The following is a 17,875-nucleotide window of genomic DNA, read 5'->3' on the forward strand; positions in this document are numbered from 1 at the left end:
CACCCTGGGGAGTGTGTGGGAGTGGGCTGTTTTGCCAAGTCTAGCGGTGCACGGGGCATGAAGTGCAGGAGCATGTGGCAGTGGGGGGAGGTGGGCTGTGGCATGTCAGCTCAGGCACCTGGGATCCATGTCCACAACTATGTGGCCCTGAGTGGCAAAAACTGTAAGAGTCTGCAGCGTCTGCAAAGGCTGTTGGGGTCCTCAATGACATCTCTGTGCGCAGCAGCAAGTGTGCCCGGGCAGGTGGGGTGGGGCCTGAGGCACGCAGTAGCAGGGGTTGGGGAGTGGCTGGCAGCAGGCACACAGGCGGCTGTGTGGCTAGTCCACAGGCACATGCTCAGTGGTTGGCTCACCTCTTCTTTTAATTTTGATGAGAAAAACATTTCTCCACTTTTTACTAATTTATTTCCACTAGGTTATAGTTTTTACTAATGGCAGTCTTAACTTCAGAAAAACATTATATCAAGATGGGATTTTGAAATCTAGCATTTCGTTAAATATATTCTATCCCAGAACTTTCCAAGAATTGCAAATTACTCTCCATTCTGCTTTAATTCTTTGATATATGGGAGAACATAATGATGGCAGATAAGTAAAATCTCTCAAAGAACTTTCATAAACAATTTCAACAACTTGTCACATTAATTGTTAATAAATGGGTATATTCTTCTGCCATCAATAGGTTTGGAATGAGGACACATAAAGGCAATGTGGTAACTATTACTTTTTCTACCCAAATAGAGTGTTTTATTTTCTATAGAAATATATGTGAAATATAGTCTTAAATCCCTTTAAAACAAGCCCAGACTTGATAAGTAGATCTTAAGTACTGAAATATTTCATTCATAATATGTCTGGTGAAAGCTTTACAATTAAATGACAATTGATATCCTTCTATACCTTTATAAGGTATATAAAGCCTAGTGAAATTGTTCTCTATTATTATCACCAAATCAGCAATAAGCAAAGTACAAAATAATGGGTGTCATAAACTACTTAGTAAAACCTTGAAATATCATGAAAAACTATCTTAATATCAACATTTTTAGACATCATTCATAGGTTACTTATTGCTTACCTATATAAAGTCTGGTCCAGAGGGATCAAAGCAAGAAATGCAAAAGTTAACTTTGACAAGTGGATAATATTTAATGCTTCCAGGATTAAAAATGTTCTGTTGGATGATAACTGATGGAGTGAGACAAGAGGAGACAAACAACTTGCTGTAACCAGGAAGTGGCCACCGTCTGAACACAGTGTTCTGGGTTTACAATCTCTCCAAATAGAATCTATTATTGCAACTCATAATCCAACAGCAATTTAAATTTATTTTAGATTTAAAACTGAAGCTGAAAATAAAAGTTTAAATGTTAAATTAAATTAAATTCTTTTAAACAATTAAAATTCTTTCATACTTTTTAATCATCTGAAATCTATTCTTTTATTGAGTCAGATTTGCAGTAAAAATAAAGTGGAACCAGAAATTACATTGTGGACAAATTATTTCACAAAATAGATCTGTATAACTAGGTCCCTACCTGTGCAGAAACCTTTCTACCAAATTATGTTCAGCTATAATAACAGGAGCCATGTCCATAATTAAACTTTCATTGCCAAATTTTTGTTATATTTCTATCAGTATTTCATTGGGGTTATGGAAGGTGAGAAACCAAAAATAAGACTTACTATGTCAATTATTTTTCTTTTAGAAGTGGCATTAATAGTACTTTAAAAATAAACATAGTTCTACTTTTGGGATGATGAAGTAGAGGTACTTTTCCCTATTCCTCCCCACAAGTATCATTAAAAAAGCCCTGGACATCATTATGTAAAACAAGCACACAGAGGGCGAGAAGAAGGCCGACAGGCTAGGGATCTGGAGACCCTAGCACATGAGGAACAACATCACAGTGAGTTCTCTGGGTTTTTCTTTGTGCATCATACAGTGGAGAGACTGGGAACCCAGAAACACCAGTGAGTGCAGACAAAAAACACAAAACCCAAGAGAAGTTTACTGTCTGTAGCCATACGACCTGAAAACGGGCAGTCTGGAAAGGCAGAAGACTTGCATACACTGATTACTTTGTTTTAGCCAAACGCTACAGAAGAACTGTGACACCCTCTCACTCCCACCAGCAAGGGCCTAGTAAAAAGCCTAGACTTCTACTCTTTCCAAGTTGTAATGAGATCATATCCAGGGCCATAAAGAAAATGTCACCAGTCAAAAAAAAAAAAAAGTGAAATCATACAGAGTAAGTTCTCTGAACAACTGGATCAGCCAAGAAATAAATTCTAGAAGTGTAACAGAAAAATCCCCCAAAACTTGGAAATTAAGCATCATACTTCTAAAAAAATCCATCTGTCAAAGAGGAAGCCTTAAAGGAAATTAAAATCCCATTGAATTGAATGAAAATAGAAATACAACATATCAAAATACATGGGATGCAGTAAATGCAGTGCTAAGAAAGAAATTCTAGCACTAAATGCTTATGATAGAAACAAGAAAGCTTCAAATCAACAATCTAAAATTCCACCTGTGAAATTAGAAAAAGAAGAGCAATATAAAACCAAAGCAACCAAAAAGAAGCAAATAATAAAGATAAGAGCAGAATTTATTAAACTGATTATGAAACTCAATAGAGAAAATCAATGGGAAAATAATCCTGTTTCTTTGAAAAATCTCTAGCAAGACTAACATAGAAAAATAGAGAGAAGGCACTAATTACTGATATCAGTAATGAAATAAGGATATCATTACAGAATATGCCGATTTCGGTGACAATATGGAAATACTACAAAAAAGTCTACACATATAAATTTGACAACTTAGACAAAATTGACCAATACCTTGAAAAGTAAAAATTACAACTCATCTGATAAGAAGTAAATAATTTGAATAGCTTTCTATTAATTAAATTGAATTCATAATTTAAAAATATCCCAAAAATGAAATCTCCTGGCCCAGATGGTTTCACTAGAGAACTCTACTAAACATTTAAAGAAGAATCAACAACAATTCTATACAATCTCTTCCAGAAAACAGAAGAAGAGAGAACATTATCAACTCATTTTATAAAGCTGGTTTTATCCTGATTCCAAAACCAGGCATGGATAGTACCAAGAAGAAAAAAATTAAAAAAAAATCTACAAACTAATTTCTCTCAGGGATGTAAAAGCAAAAATACTTAACAAAATTTTGACAAATAAAATTCAGCAATATGTATAAAACATCACACATCACTATTAAGTAGGGTTTATCCCAAGAATGCAAAACTGGTTCAATATTTGAAAATGAATTTATACATTTCACCATACTAACAAGCTAAATGAGAAAATTACATGGTCATATTTACTGACACCCATTCATAATAAAAACTTTCAGAAAAATAGAAATAGAAGAGAATTGATTCAACCTGAGAAAAAAACTGTTAAAGCTCTAAAACTAACATCATATTCAATGGTGTAAGACTAAATGCTTTCCCCTAAAATAAGGAATGAATGAAGAACGTCCACACTCACTGTCAGTATTCAATATAGTATTTAAACTTGTGGCCAGCACAATAGACAAGAAAATGAAAGTAAAGTGATACAGATCTGAAAAAATATGTATATATCTGTCCTTATTTGCATATGTTGAGATGATCTATGTAGATGAACCCAAAGAATCTTGAAAACAAAAACCCTAGAACTAATAGGTATATTTATAAAGGTTTCAGGATGCAATATAAATATATAACATCAATTATATTTCTATATAGTGGCATTAATATGTGGAAAAGAAAATTTTGAAAGAAAATTCCATTTACATTATCTCAAAAAAAAGGAATGATATACCTAAATGTAAATCTAACAAAAAATGAATAGGACTCGTATGATGAAAACTACACAATGTAGAAGATATAAATCAAAAAGTTCTAAGGAAATAGAAAAATATTCTATTTTCATTGCTTCAAGAAATCAACATAGTAAAGATGTCAATTCTTCTCAAATTGATATATGTTTTATGCCATCCCCATCAAAGTGCCAATGATATTACTCATAGATATAGACAAGGTCATTCTAAAACATCTATGGAAAGGCAAAGAAACTAGAATAGCTAAAGAAATTCTGAAAGATAAGAATAATGTAGAAGGAACCATTCATCTTCATTTCAAGTATTATTATACAGTTAATGTAATCAAGAATGTATGATATTGGCAAACAGAGAGATATACAGATGAATCCTGAAATAGCACCACACAAGTGACCAACTGATTTTTGGCAAAGCTGCAAAAGCAATTCAATACAGGAAGAATAGTCTTTATAACAAATGATGTTGGAGTAGTTGTATATCCATAGGCAAAACAGTGAACATTGACCTATACCTCACAAATTTCAGAAAAAATGAACTTAGATGTGTCATATTAAATGTAAACAGCAAGCCTGTAGAACTTTTGAAACTATCATAGCAAAAAATCTTTGGGACCTGAGGCTTGTTAAAGAGTTCTTGACATGACATCAAAAGCACAATCTATAAAAGAAATAATTGATAAATTGGGTTCCCGAAAAATTAAAAAATTTCTCTGCAAGATACCGTTAAGATGAAAGATAAGCTAGAAACTGGAAGAAAATATTTGCAAAGAACATATCTAACAAAGCCTCATACATAGAATATATAAAGAACTCATAAAACTCAATAGTAAAACAAATCAAACAATACAATTAGAAAAAGGACGAGGGCCGGCCCCGTGGCTTAGCGGTTAAGTGTGCGCGCTCCGCTGCTGGCGGCCTGGGTTTGGATCCCGGGCGCGCACCGACGCACCACTTGTCGGGCCATGCTGAGGCCGCGTCCCACATACAGCAACTAGAAGGATGTGCAACTACAATGTACAACTATCCACTGGGGCTTTGGGGAAAAAAATAAATAAATAAAATTATAAAAAAAAAAAAAGAAAAAGGACGAAAAACAGGAAGAGACATTTCACCAAAGGGAACGTGTGGATAGAAAATAAACACATAAAGAGTTGTTCTTCATTTGTTGGCCATTAGGGAAATGCAAATCAAGACTATGATGAGGACAGCTAAAATAAAAAGTGGTGACAATTCCAAATGTTGTTGAGGATGTAGAGAAACTGGATCTCTCATACGTTGCTGGTGGAATTGTAAAAGCATCCAGCCACTTTGAAAAACAACTTGGTATTTTCTTTAAAAGTAAACACTTCCCATACCACTAAGCAACTGCACTCCTGGGCATTTATCCCAGAGCAATGATATCCCATGTCCACACAAAAACCTGCAGACTATTATTCATAGCAGCTTTATTTGCAATAGCTAAACACTGGAAACAATTAAATGCACCAGGTAAACGGTTAAACAAAATGTGGTACATCCATATCATGGAATATTACTGAGCAATAAAAAGGAGCAGACTACTGATATACATAACAATTTGGATGGATCTCAAGGGCACTATGCTGATTGAAAAAAGTCAATCTTAAAATGTCACATACTGTATGATTTAATTTGTACAATATTCTCAAAATTAGAAATGAAAAAGTTTAGTGGTTGCCAAGGATTAGGAATGGTGGGGGCTGAGGGGTTGGTGGGTGACTATGAAGGGGCAGTATGAGGAAGATAATTCTGTATCTTGATTGTGGAAATGGTTACACAAATTTAAACACTCAATAAAATGACACAGAACTATACACATATTGCACCAATGTCAAATTCCTGTTTTTGATATTATACTATAATGATGTGAGATACAACCATTGGAGGAAACTGGATGAGGGGTAGAGGGAACAGCTCTGTACTGTCTTTACAGCTTCCTGTGAATTTATATTCCACACTAAAAGAGTTTTAGTAATAACTATATGAAATTTGTGGTTATAGTTTTATAATAATAAACGTGAGAAAATAAAGTGCTCTATTACCTTCAGTCTGAGAATAAAGATCTTTCCTGTCTAAAATCCCTAGCAGTGTCTTTTTACACTATCACTTCTTGCTATGCAAAAGTGGAGACATTCAGATAAATAAAAATGTTGATTAGGCACCATTTATGACAGTGGTCTTGTGGAAAAAAATAGAGATTTATTTTTGTTAAAATCAGTATATTAATGAGTATTTCAAATGCAATTTTCCATAAGCATGTTATTTTGAAGGAAAAATGCCAATATTTTCCCAGTCTGTGTTCTTACCACATTAAAAGACACAGAACATAAGCTTAAGAGTAATAGTTACAGAATTAAGAAACAATATTTTCTCCCATTTTGTAGGTAATGTTTGCAGTTTTTGAGGGTGTCTTTTGACACATAAAAGTTTTTTAATTTTGATGAAGTAAAAAATATATACACACATATGCATACACACACATACATCATGCATACACATACACACACACAGCACACACTTGTGTTTTGGTATTCTACGCATGAAACCATTGCCTAATCCAAAATCACAAAGATATAATCCCATATTTTCTTGTAAGAGCTCTTTTAGTTTCAGCTTTTACATTTAGTTCTAAGTTCTATTTTGTGTTAATTTTTTGTATAGTTTGATGTAAGGTTTCAAGATCATCCTTTTGCCTGAGAATATCCAGTTGCTGAAGCACTGTTTATTGAAAAGATTATTTTTTCTTCATTGAATTGTCTTGGCAGCCTTGTCCAAAATCAATTCACCATAAACGTGAGGGTTTGTCAATTCTATTTCATTCATCTGTATGCCTATCTTTCTGCTAGAATAATCAATACTCTGTCTGGATTGCCATAGCCTTGTAATAAGTTTAGAAATTGATGGGCCGGCCCCATGGCTTAGCGGTTAGGTGCGCGCGCTCCACTACTGGCGGCCCAGGTTCAGATCCCGGGCGCACACCGACACACTGCTTCTCCGGCCATGCTGAGGCCATGTCCCACATACAGCAACTAGCAGGACGTGCAACTATGACATACAATTACCTACTGGGGCTTTGGGGGAGAAATAGGAGGAGGATTGGCAATAGATGTTAGCTCAGAGCCGGTCTTCCTCAGTAAAAAGAGGAGGATTAGCATGGATGTTAGCGCAGGGCTGATCTTCCTCACCAAAAAAAAAAAAAAGAAAGAAATCGAGAAGTGTAAGTTCTCCAACTTTGCTCTTTCTGAAGACTACTTTGGCTATTCTGAATCCCTTGCATTTTCATATAAGTTTAGGATCAGCTTGTCAATTTCTGCAATAAAAGCAGTTGGCATTTTGAAAGGGTTTTTATCGAATTTGTTGTTCAATTTAGGGAGAAATTGCCTTTTTCACAATATTGTCTTCTGATTAACGAATACAGGACATCTTTCCCTTTATGAAAATCTTCTTAATTTCTAATAAGAATGTTATGTTTGTTAGTATACAAATTTTGACAAATTTTGTATTTCTTTTGTTAGATATTTTCTTAACTTTTTTCATTTAAATATTATTGCAAATAGAATTATTTTCTTAATTTAATTTGGGAATTGTTCATTGCTAGTATATAGAAATGTAATTAATATATGTGTAGTGATCTTATATACTGCAACATTGCTAACATTATTAGTTAAAATAATATTTTAGATGATTCCTTATTATTTTCAACATGCAAGATCATAGCATGTGTGAATAGAGAGAGTTTTATTTCTTTTTATTGCCTAATTGTCCTGGCTGGAAGATCCAGTAGAATGTTCAGGAGTAGTGAGAGCAGACAACGTTGTCCTGGGGTTGTTAAACCAATCATGCATTCTTGGAATAAATCCCACTGGGTCATGTTTTATAATTCTTTTTAAATATTGCTGGATTCTGTTTGCCAGTATTTTGTTCACTAGTGAACCAATTTTTTAATGGGAAGTTCTTAAATTATTGACTCAGTCTCTACTTTTAATAGATCTCATGCATTTTCTATTTATCCTATAGTCATTTTTAGTAGTTTATCTCTTTCTATAAATTTCATCCTTTCATCTAAGTTACCTAATTTGTTGGCATAAAGTTGTTCACTGTATTCTTTTTTTACCTTTTTTAATCTATTACATCAGTAATGATGTTTTCTCTTTCATTCATAATTTTAGCTGAGTCTTTTCTTTTTTTCTTCATCAGATTTGCTAAAATGTTTAGTTTTGCTGATCTTTCAAAGAAGCAACTTTTGTATATTTTCCATTGTTTTTCCCCTATTTCATTTCTTTCTTCTCTAATCTTGATTATTTCTTTACTTCTGCTTGCTTTGATTTTAATTTAGTATTCTTTATCTAGTTTCTTGATATAGAAATTTAGGATGTTGATTTGAGATCTTTTTTCTTTGTTAATATACACATTATAGGTATAAATTTTCCTCAATAACTACTCTATCCACATTCTATAAATTATAATATGTTGTTTTGTTTACATTTACCTCACAATATTTTCTAAATTCTCTTGTGATTTTACCTTTGACCCACTGATTATGCAGGAGGTTTTTTTCTTATGTGGATATGTGCAAAGCAGTGAAAAATTTTGGTCACCCAACATGCACTTTCCAGTCACATAAGGTGACACTCTTCTTATTTCAATTCTCATACTATAAAGTATATACAAAAGAGTGCCTTTTCTGCAGTCTATTTAGTGTCAAGTTTTTCACATTTTTGTACCGGTGATCGTGCTGTTTAAAAGGTCCCCCAAGCATAGTGCTGAAGTGCACTATGGGTTCCTAAGTGCAAGAACATCATGATATGCCTTACGGAGAAGATACGTGTGTTAGATAAGCTTTGTTTGGGCATGAGTTATATAGTTCTGTTGGCCATGAGTTCAATGTTAATGAATCAACAATAATATTAAATAAGTTGTCTTTAACAAAGACACACATAAAGTAAAGTTTTGTGTTAATTAGTTGATAAAAATGTTGTGATCATAGGCTTGCAGGAACCTAACAGGGAAACCTGTGTTTGCCCTCAGAGCAATGGTTCAGTATTTGATGATTTAGTGTTCATGATGACTTTACAGAACATAACTATCAAGAATAACAATAATCAATTGTATTTACAAATTTCCCAAATTCTGTTCTGTTGTTTATTCTAATTTAATCTCATATTTGATGGAGAATATATTTTGTATGATTTCAATCCTTTGGAATTTATTGAGGCTTTTGTATGACATTGCATATGGTCTATCCTGAAGAATGTTCTATGTGTGCTTGAGAAAAATGTGGGTTCTGCTGTTGTTGGGTGGAGTTTCCTATAGGGATCTATTCAAACTAGCTCTTTTCTTGCGTTTTGCAAGTCTTCTCTTTACTCATTTATCTTCTTCCCAGTTTTTCTATCCATAATTTTAAATGGAGTATTAAAGTTTCCAACTGTTATTGCTAAATTGTCTATATCTCCCTTCAATTCTGTGTGCTTCTGCTTCATGTGTTTAGAGTAATATTGTTAGGTGCATATATATTTATAATTGCTCTGTTTTTCTGACAGATTCACCCTTTGATCGCTATAAAACATCCTTCTTTTTCTCAAGTAATGATTATTGTCTGAAAGTCTATTTTGTCTGATCTTAGTGTAGCCACTTCAGTTCTGTTTTATTTACCGCTTATACGGCATATCATTTTCCATCCTTTTACTTTCCATCTATTTGTGTTTCTGAATTTAAATTGAGTCTCTTATAAACAGAAAATAGTTGAATAATTTTTTTATTCATTATGTCAAAATCTGCCTTAAACTGAGACATTAATCTCTTTGCATATAATGTAATTACTGGGATTTACATCTGCCATTTTGCTCACTGTTTCTGTGTTTATTAGGTTTTTTTGCTCCTCTGTTTCTTGATTCCTGCATTCTTTTGTGTTAAATATAGACTTTCTAATTTAAAATTTGAATTCCCTTTTGCTTCTTTTACTATATAATTTTATTTTCTTAATGGTTACCATGGAGATTACAAGTAATATCCTAACTTAAATCAATCTAGTTCTTATTAATACCAACTCAGTTTCAATTATTTAGAAGAAAGTTTGTGCAGTATACCTCTGTTTATTCCCCATTCCTTTGTACTATTTTTGTCATACAAATCACATTTTTATTCAAGTACATCAATACAGTTTTATAATTATTGCTTCATATAGTTGTCTTTTATAAGACAGGAGAAGAAAAGAATTAGAACAAATATGTCTGTATATTGTTTTTCATAATATCTGTGCAGTTACCTTTTCTGGAGCTCTTTATTCCTTTGTGTGGCCTTAAGTTATCATCTAGTACCTCTTTGTCGCAGCCTGAAGGACTCCCTTTAGTATGTGACGTAGTGCAGGTCTGTTTGTAATCAATTTTCTCAGCTTTTGTTTTCCTGGGAATGTTCTGAGTTCTTCTAAATTTTTGAAAGAGAGTTTAGCTAGATATAGAATTTTTGGTTGACAGTCTTTTTCTTTCAACACTTTAAAGATATCATCTCACTGCCTATAGTTTCTGATGACAAATCATCTGTTCATCTTATTGATGATTCCACATATATGATAAGTCATTTTCTCTTGTTGCTTTCAAGATTTTCTCTTTGTCTTCGACTTTCATCAAATTGACTATGGTATGTCTGGATACAGTTCTCTTTGAATTTATTTCACTTGAAGTTTATTGAGCTTAATGAATATGTAGATTAATATTTTTCATCAGTTTTGTGAGGTTTTCAACCATTATATCTTCAAATACTTTTTCTGCCCTTTTCTGTTTTTCTTCTCCTTCTGGGACTCTCATTATGCATATGTTGGTATGTTTGATAGTGTTCCACAGGCTCCTGAGGCTTTGTTCATTTTTCATGATTCTTTTTTTTTTTCCTGCTGCTTAGACTGGATAGTCTCTATTGGCATATATTCAAGATTGTTGATTCTGTTTTCTGCCAGCTCAAGTCTTGTTGAGCCCATCTAGTAAACGTTTTATTTCAGATAATAAGTATTTCAACTAGGGAGTTTCTATTCTTTATATAGCCTCTATATCTTTATTGTTATTTTCTATTTGGTAATACACCATTTTCATACTTTCCTTTAATTCTTTAGACACGGTTTCCTCTAGTAACTTGAACATATTCACTTTAGCTAATTTAAATTCTTTGTCTACTAAATCCAAGATCTGAGCCCCAGTAGAGGCATATTCTATTGGTTGGTACTCTTTCTGTTTATGTACACACTTTTCTGTTTTTCTGCATATCTCATAAGTTTTTAATGGAAACTGTACATTTTAGATAACTATTGTTCAATAATTATAACAACCGTACATTTAGATAATATCTTTAACAATTCTGGTATCACATTCTTCCACCACCCAAGGTTTGTTCTTGGTGCTTTTTTTGCTGTTTTTCTTATTGCTGCTCCTTTGTTTATCACTTCCCTTCACTAATTTCACAGATTTTTGTCTTCCCTATTCAGCATTTCTATAGATTTTGTATTTTGTAGTATGTGGCCACGAAGTTCTCTGTTTTTTGGGGTTTTTTGCTTTTTGGTTTTTTTTTAGATTTTGTTTATATTTTTAAACCTAGTTTCCCCTTGGTAACATCTGGGTCAGCCAACTGTTGGTCAATTTCATTACACGCCTTGCCTGGATGTCTGCTACCTTTTGCCAAGGAAATCTGCATATGAAGACACATCTTCCAATATCAGGCCATTTAAATGACAACCTTAACTTTGACTGCGTATGCATGGTTTCAAGTTCAGTCAGGGTGTGTGATGGCGCCTGTCCTTTCTCAGATCTTTCCTGAACAATGCACACAGACTTTAGCATGCATGATCCTTTTAGATCCCCAAAAATATGCCAGGCTTTTTGTAAGTTCTCAATCATTGTCTAGTTTTCCAAGATTTTCTTTTAAATTTCAGGCCAAACTGCTTTTGTTTGCTCCAAATGAAATCTCAGCCTTAGGTAGTTAAGATGTTGCCAACAGTTTGACATTGTTTTAGTTATGTCCTATTGGTAGATAGCCGTATTCTTTTCTCCTCGCCACCTCCCCCCTCACTGAGCTAAGCTCTGAGTCAAATGGCTACCACACTCAGAATAGAGAATTTCCAGTGAGTTGCAAATTCAACCAAATTATTGACTCTGCTCTGAATGAAGTCAGACCTCTCTATTTTCTGCAATGCTGTTGACTTTGGCTACAAAGCCATTGATCTGAGAAGGAAAGGGGGTTTGAATATCCTCAAGTTAAAATTTTAATATGATCCTCATTATCTTACTGAGTGAGGTCCAGTAGTTTCTCTTGAAGAGACAGTTTTCAGTTTGTTCTGTGACTGGTTATTTTCCATTTTTGTTAATTTGGTTTATTTCTAGAATGTTTGAAAACAAATGCTTGATTTCCATTGCTTTGCCTGTATTTTCATTGTTTTAGAAAGAGAGCAAGTTCCCTGAAGTCCTCAAGTCACTATTCCACAAGTCATCCCCCTCTGGATGATTTAAATTTTTCTTTTATCCATGGATTTTGAAAGTTTTTTGGGTATGATTTAATTTTATTTTTCACTAATCAGAACTCAGTTGTCTTTTCCAATCTGGAAACTCAAGTACATATTCAGCTTTGGGATATTTTTTGGGAATTTTTCTCTTCTTCATTTACTCCTTTCTATTCATCTTGAATGCTAGTTATTCTAGCAGTAGACTCATGGATCTGTCTTTCATCTTATATTTTCCATATTTTATTTCACTGCATCTTAAGAGAATCCCTCAGCTATAGTTTCCAGCTTTAGCTGTTTCTATTCTGCTCTAGAGTTTTTATTTAAATAATAATATTCATGTTTTATAAAATCCCTAATTATTCTAGTTCATAAGAGTCAGTTTTTAAAAATTGGCTGCAAGTCTTTCTAAACACTCTGAAGAGGTTAATATGTATTCTACTTAAGAAAGCCTGTTTCTTTGATGATTTTGAGGATGTAAAACATTATGGCTGAGGATAAGCTGGAGGTTTGCCTTATGGAAGAGGGGCTCCCATCATTTCTAGAAATCCTCAGGACACTCAGAACTTGATCCACACTCACAATGTGGGCATGAGAGTAAAACATTGTATTATTTCCATCTCAGCACAAGCTCATGGGAAAGGAGGGATTGATTAGGACATAAACTCAAAGATAGTTTCCAAATAATTATCCTCACAATTGAACTAGTGTCCACTCTTGCTCCTCACTCATTCAGACTGGAGAACTGGAGAACCCCCCTAGTGAAGGTCATTCACTTGAGTCTCTTTCATGAACTTCTCTTATATCTGTTTTGGGTCATGTGTTCTTTTGTAAATTGATCCCGTCTCTCGCTTTTATGCTAACGACACAAATTCCCTTTCAACTATTTCTCTACCAATAACTTTCTGGCAATTCTAGGATATTTTTGAACATATAACAGAAGTATGTAATATTCTCAAGTTTTCTGAGAAGAGCACATGTACTCTTATCCTTACGACAGCCATGAGGTTTAATAATGCCCATCTTGCATAGGGGGATGCTGAGGCTGGGTTTAGATAACTTGTCCCAGATAATGGACAGCATATTTATATGCTGAAGGCAGAGTTCTTTAATAATTAGGCTCACATTCTTACTACTACAAGGCAACACCTCGTTATGAAAATTAGATAAACAATAAATGATACAGAAAGATAAACTGCATTATATGATTTTTAAAATTTCAGTAACTGATATTCATTTAGGTTTGCTTTATTTATAAGGCTAGGAGAAGTGAGGTAACGTTTATTTTCTTCATATCTTTATTCACCAGAGTGTCCTTTATGTTTAACCTAAAAATAATCTTTTCATGCAACAATAATGATTATAAGAAAATATTTCCAAATAGTTCTCCAAGATCATAAAAGTTTTACTATGTACTTATAAAAGTACATTGAAACCTCTTAGCACATAGCTTTCAAAACATTTCTCAAAATGTTCTAAGTAGAAATCATTGTCATTTTGATCTCTTTCATGTTAATCTAATTCATAAGAAAGCCAATCTTTCTAGGTTTTGTCTATTTTTTATTAAATATATATGGAATTTTATGTCATTGATTTTTTTATTAAAATATGTTTAGTATTTCTTCTCTTTCATGAGAATATTTAAGGAAATGATATTGGAAATGTGATAAAAGATACTGTTTTTGCTAAATATTTATTTATAAACTATCAATCATATCAAATGATTTCATGCTTTAGATTCCTAATAATGATGTTAAATATCGTATACACACAACTTACTTTCTTAAAGTGCAATATTTTTCAAGATCTATGGACTAAAACATAATGCTCTCACATGCTGGGTATTTTTGTTATTTTACTAACATTATTTTTCACTTAAGTTAAAATTTAATTAGTCTGTTATTTAGATTATGCAATTAAAAGTATACAATTGTCAACTATCATAAACAACTATAAATCCTAGGCACTGTCCAGTAAAATAATGAGGGAGGAATTTGGAATCAATATAGGGACAAACACAACATTCCACAAATACAACATTTTGAAAATTGCTTAATGATATACTGATGTCTGCATTTTACTTCAAAATGTATCAACATAAGATAGATTGATGGATGGATAGAGGAATGGATAGATAGACAGATATGTGATAAAGAAGTATGGTAAAATGTAAACAGTAGAATTTAGATAATGTGTATATGGGTGTTTATGGTAAAATAATTTAAAATATGCTGTATGCTTGAAAATTTTCATAATAAAAGATGGGTTCATTCATCATTGACTTATTGAGTATCCTCTATGTGCTAGGCATTGGGGATATTTATTCCTTTTGTTTTCCTTGCAAGCTAAGAGTTGTAATTTGGTGATAAATTGCCCCAGGTAATATAGCTAGGGAATGGTAAGGAAGAGATTTTAATTCAAGGCTACCTGATTCTAATTTTCTTTCCACTGTATCATATTACCTATTCCTTGATTTTAAAAAAGTGATGTTCTAACAGAGGAGATGTTGAATCTTCAAATGACATCAACTTCAACCATAAGCCATCCTCATGATACATGAGTCCCGTAAGTCCAGTAATGTGATACATGCTGGCATTCTCCTTGCTGTCCTCCTGTGGGGGTACTTTTGATCATTGTTCACAAGTTGCATTTATAAAAGTTATAAAGTAGCTACCAAATGTACTAGTTTTAATTCTTATACAATTTCTATGATGTCAGCAGTGGTGACACACACCAGTATGGCTAAGGAGTTCTACAGAGCTGGCCGCCATTCGGATTGGTTGGTGCCATTTGTTGTTTAATAGCCTCCATATTTAATTCTGCATTTTCAGTGTTCAGTGGAGGTATTACTGTCCCTCATTTTCTAGGGGGAGATGGTGACTTTAAAGAAGTTTGGTAACTCACCAATTGTCATATCTTCTCATTATTTTTAAGACTGCTCTTTCCACTATTCCAAAATTGCTTCCTATAAGTTCAAGAAACATGTTGAACAAATATCTTTTGTAACTACCTGTTAATGAATGAAAGTATGAAATTTTGCGTAACTCTCTAACAAGAATAAGTAATATCCTAGAAGCTGACAAGTGACTGATAATTAGTAAAGTTAAGTAAATATAATTAGCTGCATATGTAATATACACTACACTAAACTGAAGTCTAAATACTGTAATTAGTAGCCATTACATTGCATTCATACTTTTTGCTTCATGTTGTCATCTAAGAATTTGTCAGCGCATTAAAAAGTATTAGAAGAGAAGTAACTTATTAAATGCAATACCGTTGTGAGCAACTAGTGGTTGAGGTTTCACATTAGCCAGAAAATATAGAGCTGATATTAGCATCATTTACCAGTGTTAGGATATGTGCTATGTTTTGAAGGGCTGAGAAATCTACCAAAAGCTAAAGATAAATGATTCTGGACAATACTAACACACTTATTGATAGTAACACTAAGAATAAATTTAAAGAGCAGTGTAAGTGGCTGGCACAAAGCAAATTGATTGATCAATGGTACCAGAGAGGAAAAGAGGAGGAGCTGTAGCAATAGATGGAGAAAAGGCAGCTCCATAGATAGGTCTGTATTTAGGGAAGAGGCAATGATGGAAATGCGGATTTGAAAATTATGAGGAAAGTTAAACAAAAAAAGTGGATGAAGTTACCAAAACATTTGCCTAAACTGACAGGAAACAAATATAAGGCAAGACCATGGGTAACACCAATGCTTTAGAAAAGTGCAGCAGGAAAGGAGCCAGCAGAAGGGAGCTCTATCCACAGTTCCCTCTTTAAATAACCGACAGTCTTACTACCTACAGAGGAAGTAGCAACATAAGTCCACAGACAAACATAAGACAGGAATGGGGTATCTGAGAGAGATTCAGACAAAAGGCCAAGGAGAAAAGTTAAGAGAAAAGCATTAGGAGACATATAAGGCAAGAAAGGAGTCATCTTGTTAAAAGAAGAACGAGAGTGTCTCATCTGAATATACAGCAGTGTCACAAGAGACTTGCGCTGGAATATCACATAGTGTCATTCCTTGGAAGGCTTTGAATGTTAGGCTCAGACTTTCTCCCTCTGAATCTAATAATTACAGGAATGTAGCAAAATTATGGCAATTTTATTCCACAGTTGAAAAATCATATTTGAGTTTTCATTTCCATTGAATTAATTTTGCACTTCGGTATTTGTTATTTATCTTTTCCTCCACACTGGGATAATATATTTATGATTCATTTTAACCCAAACATTGTTATTGTGAATTTCACAGTAGGGCAATAGAAATAATTCAGATTTTGAATATTTACAAAGATACGTATTCATAAAAATAAAAGCAGTGAATCTTTCTGATGAGTTAAATACAGCATAGTTAATATATTTCCGAATACTGAACATTTGCATGGGCAAAGCAAAAAGTCATTCATTTATTCATTTTGCTTAACAAATGGGGAAAACAGGAATTGATTCAAAAAAAATTTTTTTTAGGAATTTGTATTCATATTCAAAGGGAGAATAAATAACGATAAAATAGAGTCAGAATTTTTAAAAATTATTTTAAATTATTATTTAGAATGCGAAACCACCAAGAAAACAACTGTTTTGGTTCCCAGAATACTATTGTAGTGTGATACAAGTGCAGCTCATAAGGAATTAAAACTGAGAAATGCAATTAGTTGTGTGTAATTTATACCATTTAGTGAAAATTTGCCATTAAAATCTTAAAGTGACTTTATTCTTTTGGCCATGAGGGATATTCCAAGCTAAACAAAGAATGTATTTTTGCTCTTTTGGTTCCCCTAAATTTTTTTCCCTTTCTTTTTAATTGGTATTAATGTAGTTACAGGTGGGTCGTGTATGAATTTCTTGGGTTTACCTTTGCTTCAATCTGTTTAGTATCTGGATTCTGAAACAAAAATTTGATTTTGCTCTTGCCGTCATCTGAAGAACCTTTCAGCTGAGAAAATTTATACCTCCAAAGTACAGCCTAAAGGGAAAAAAAGAAGCAAATGCAAGTCAGTGCAATTAACATCTTCATTCAAATCAAGAAATAGTCCTCTTTGAAGTGGTAAAAGTTAATCATGTTAAGTTAGTACTATATCCCAGTATTAAAAAGTAAATTAAAATATATTTATCAAAGCCTATAAATTAGTATTCACTATATCCTTTAATATTCAGAAATAGCTTTTGTACTCATGAAATAATTATTTCAAAACATATACATATATAAATCAATTTGAGTATCCTGTCTTATATCGTCATGAGATAAGAATCAGCTCTTAAAGCATATGTCTATGCCAGTGAATAAGTAAAAACACTTATTATTCATTTCTCTCTTTTTAACATAAGAAGTGATGAAGTGATTTTAAATTGATAACTCTGTAGATTATTCTGTAAAACTTGCTCTTGAAGCTCAACCTAATAATCTGTAGCTTTGTTGATCAGTCTGAATAAACAATTCCAACAAAAACTTACATAGTGCTCTCATGAGATTGGACTAGAATAAGCACTTTATAAAACTGGTGCCATTAATCT

At 33.1% G+C, this 17,875-nt stretch overlaps 1 protein-coding gene across 5 annotated transcripts in view; it reads right to left on the bottom strand.

The window, feature by feature from the left end:
• The window catches only part of SNTG1 (syntrophin gamma 1), a 334,797-nt gene that overhangs the window by 19,305 nt on the left and 297,617 nt on the right, over positions 1 to 17,875 (bottom strand). For 4 of the 5 annotated variants that reach the window (XM_087420581.1, XM_087420583.1, XM_087420582.1 and 1 more), the window contains one exon: positions 17,217 to 17,327. The exons of the other annotated variant lie outside the window; for it this stretch is intronic. In XM_087420581.1, coding sequence (XP_087276707.1) covers positions 17,217 to 17,327 — 111 coding nt within the window. The remainder of the gene's footprint in view (positions 1 to 17,216; positions 17,328 to 17,875) is intronic. 5 annotated transcript variants of the gene reach the window in all.

This window comes from Ceratotherium simum, chromosome 31, assembly GCF_057802395.1.
Source record: "Ceratotherium simum simum isolate JZ-2026a chromosome 31, ASM5780239v1, whole genome shotgun sequence".
Taxonomy (NCBI): Eukaryota; Metazoa; Chordata; class Mammalia; order Perissodactyla; family Rhinocerotidae; genus Ceratotherium; species Ceratotherium simum.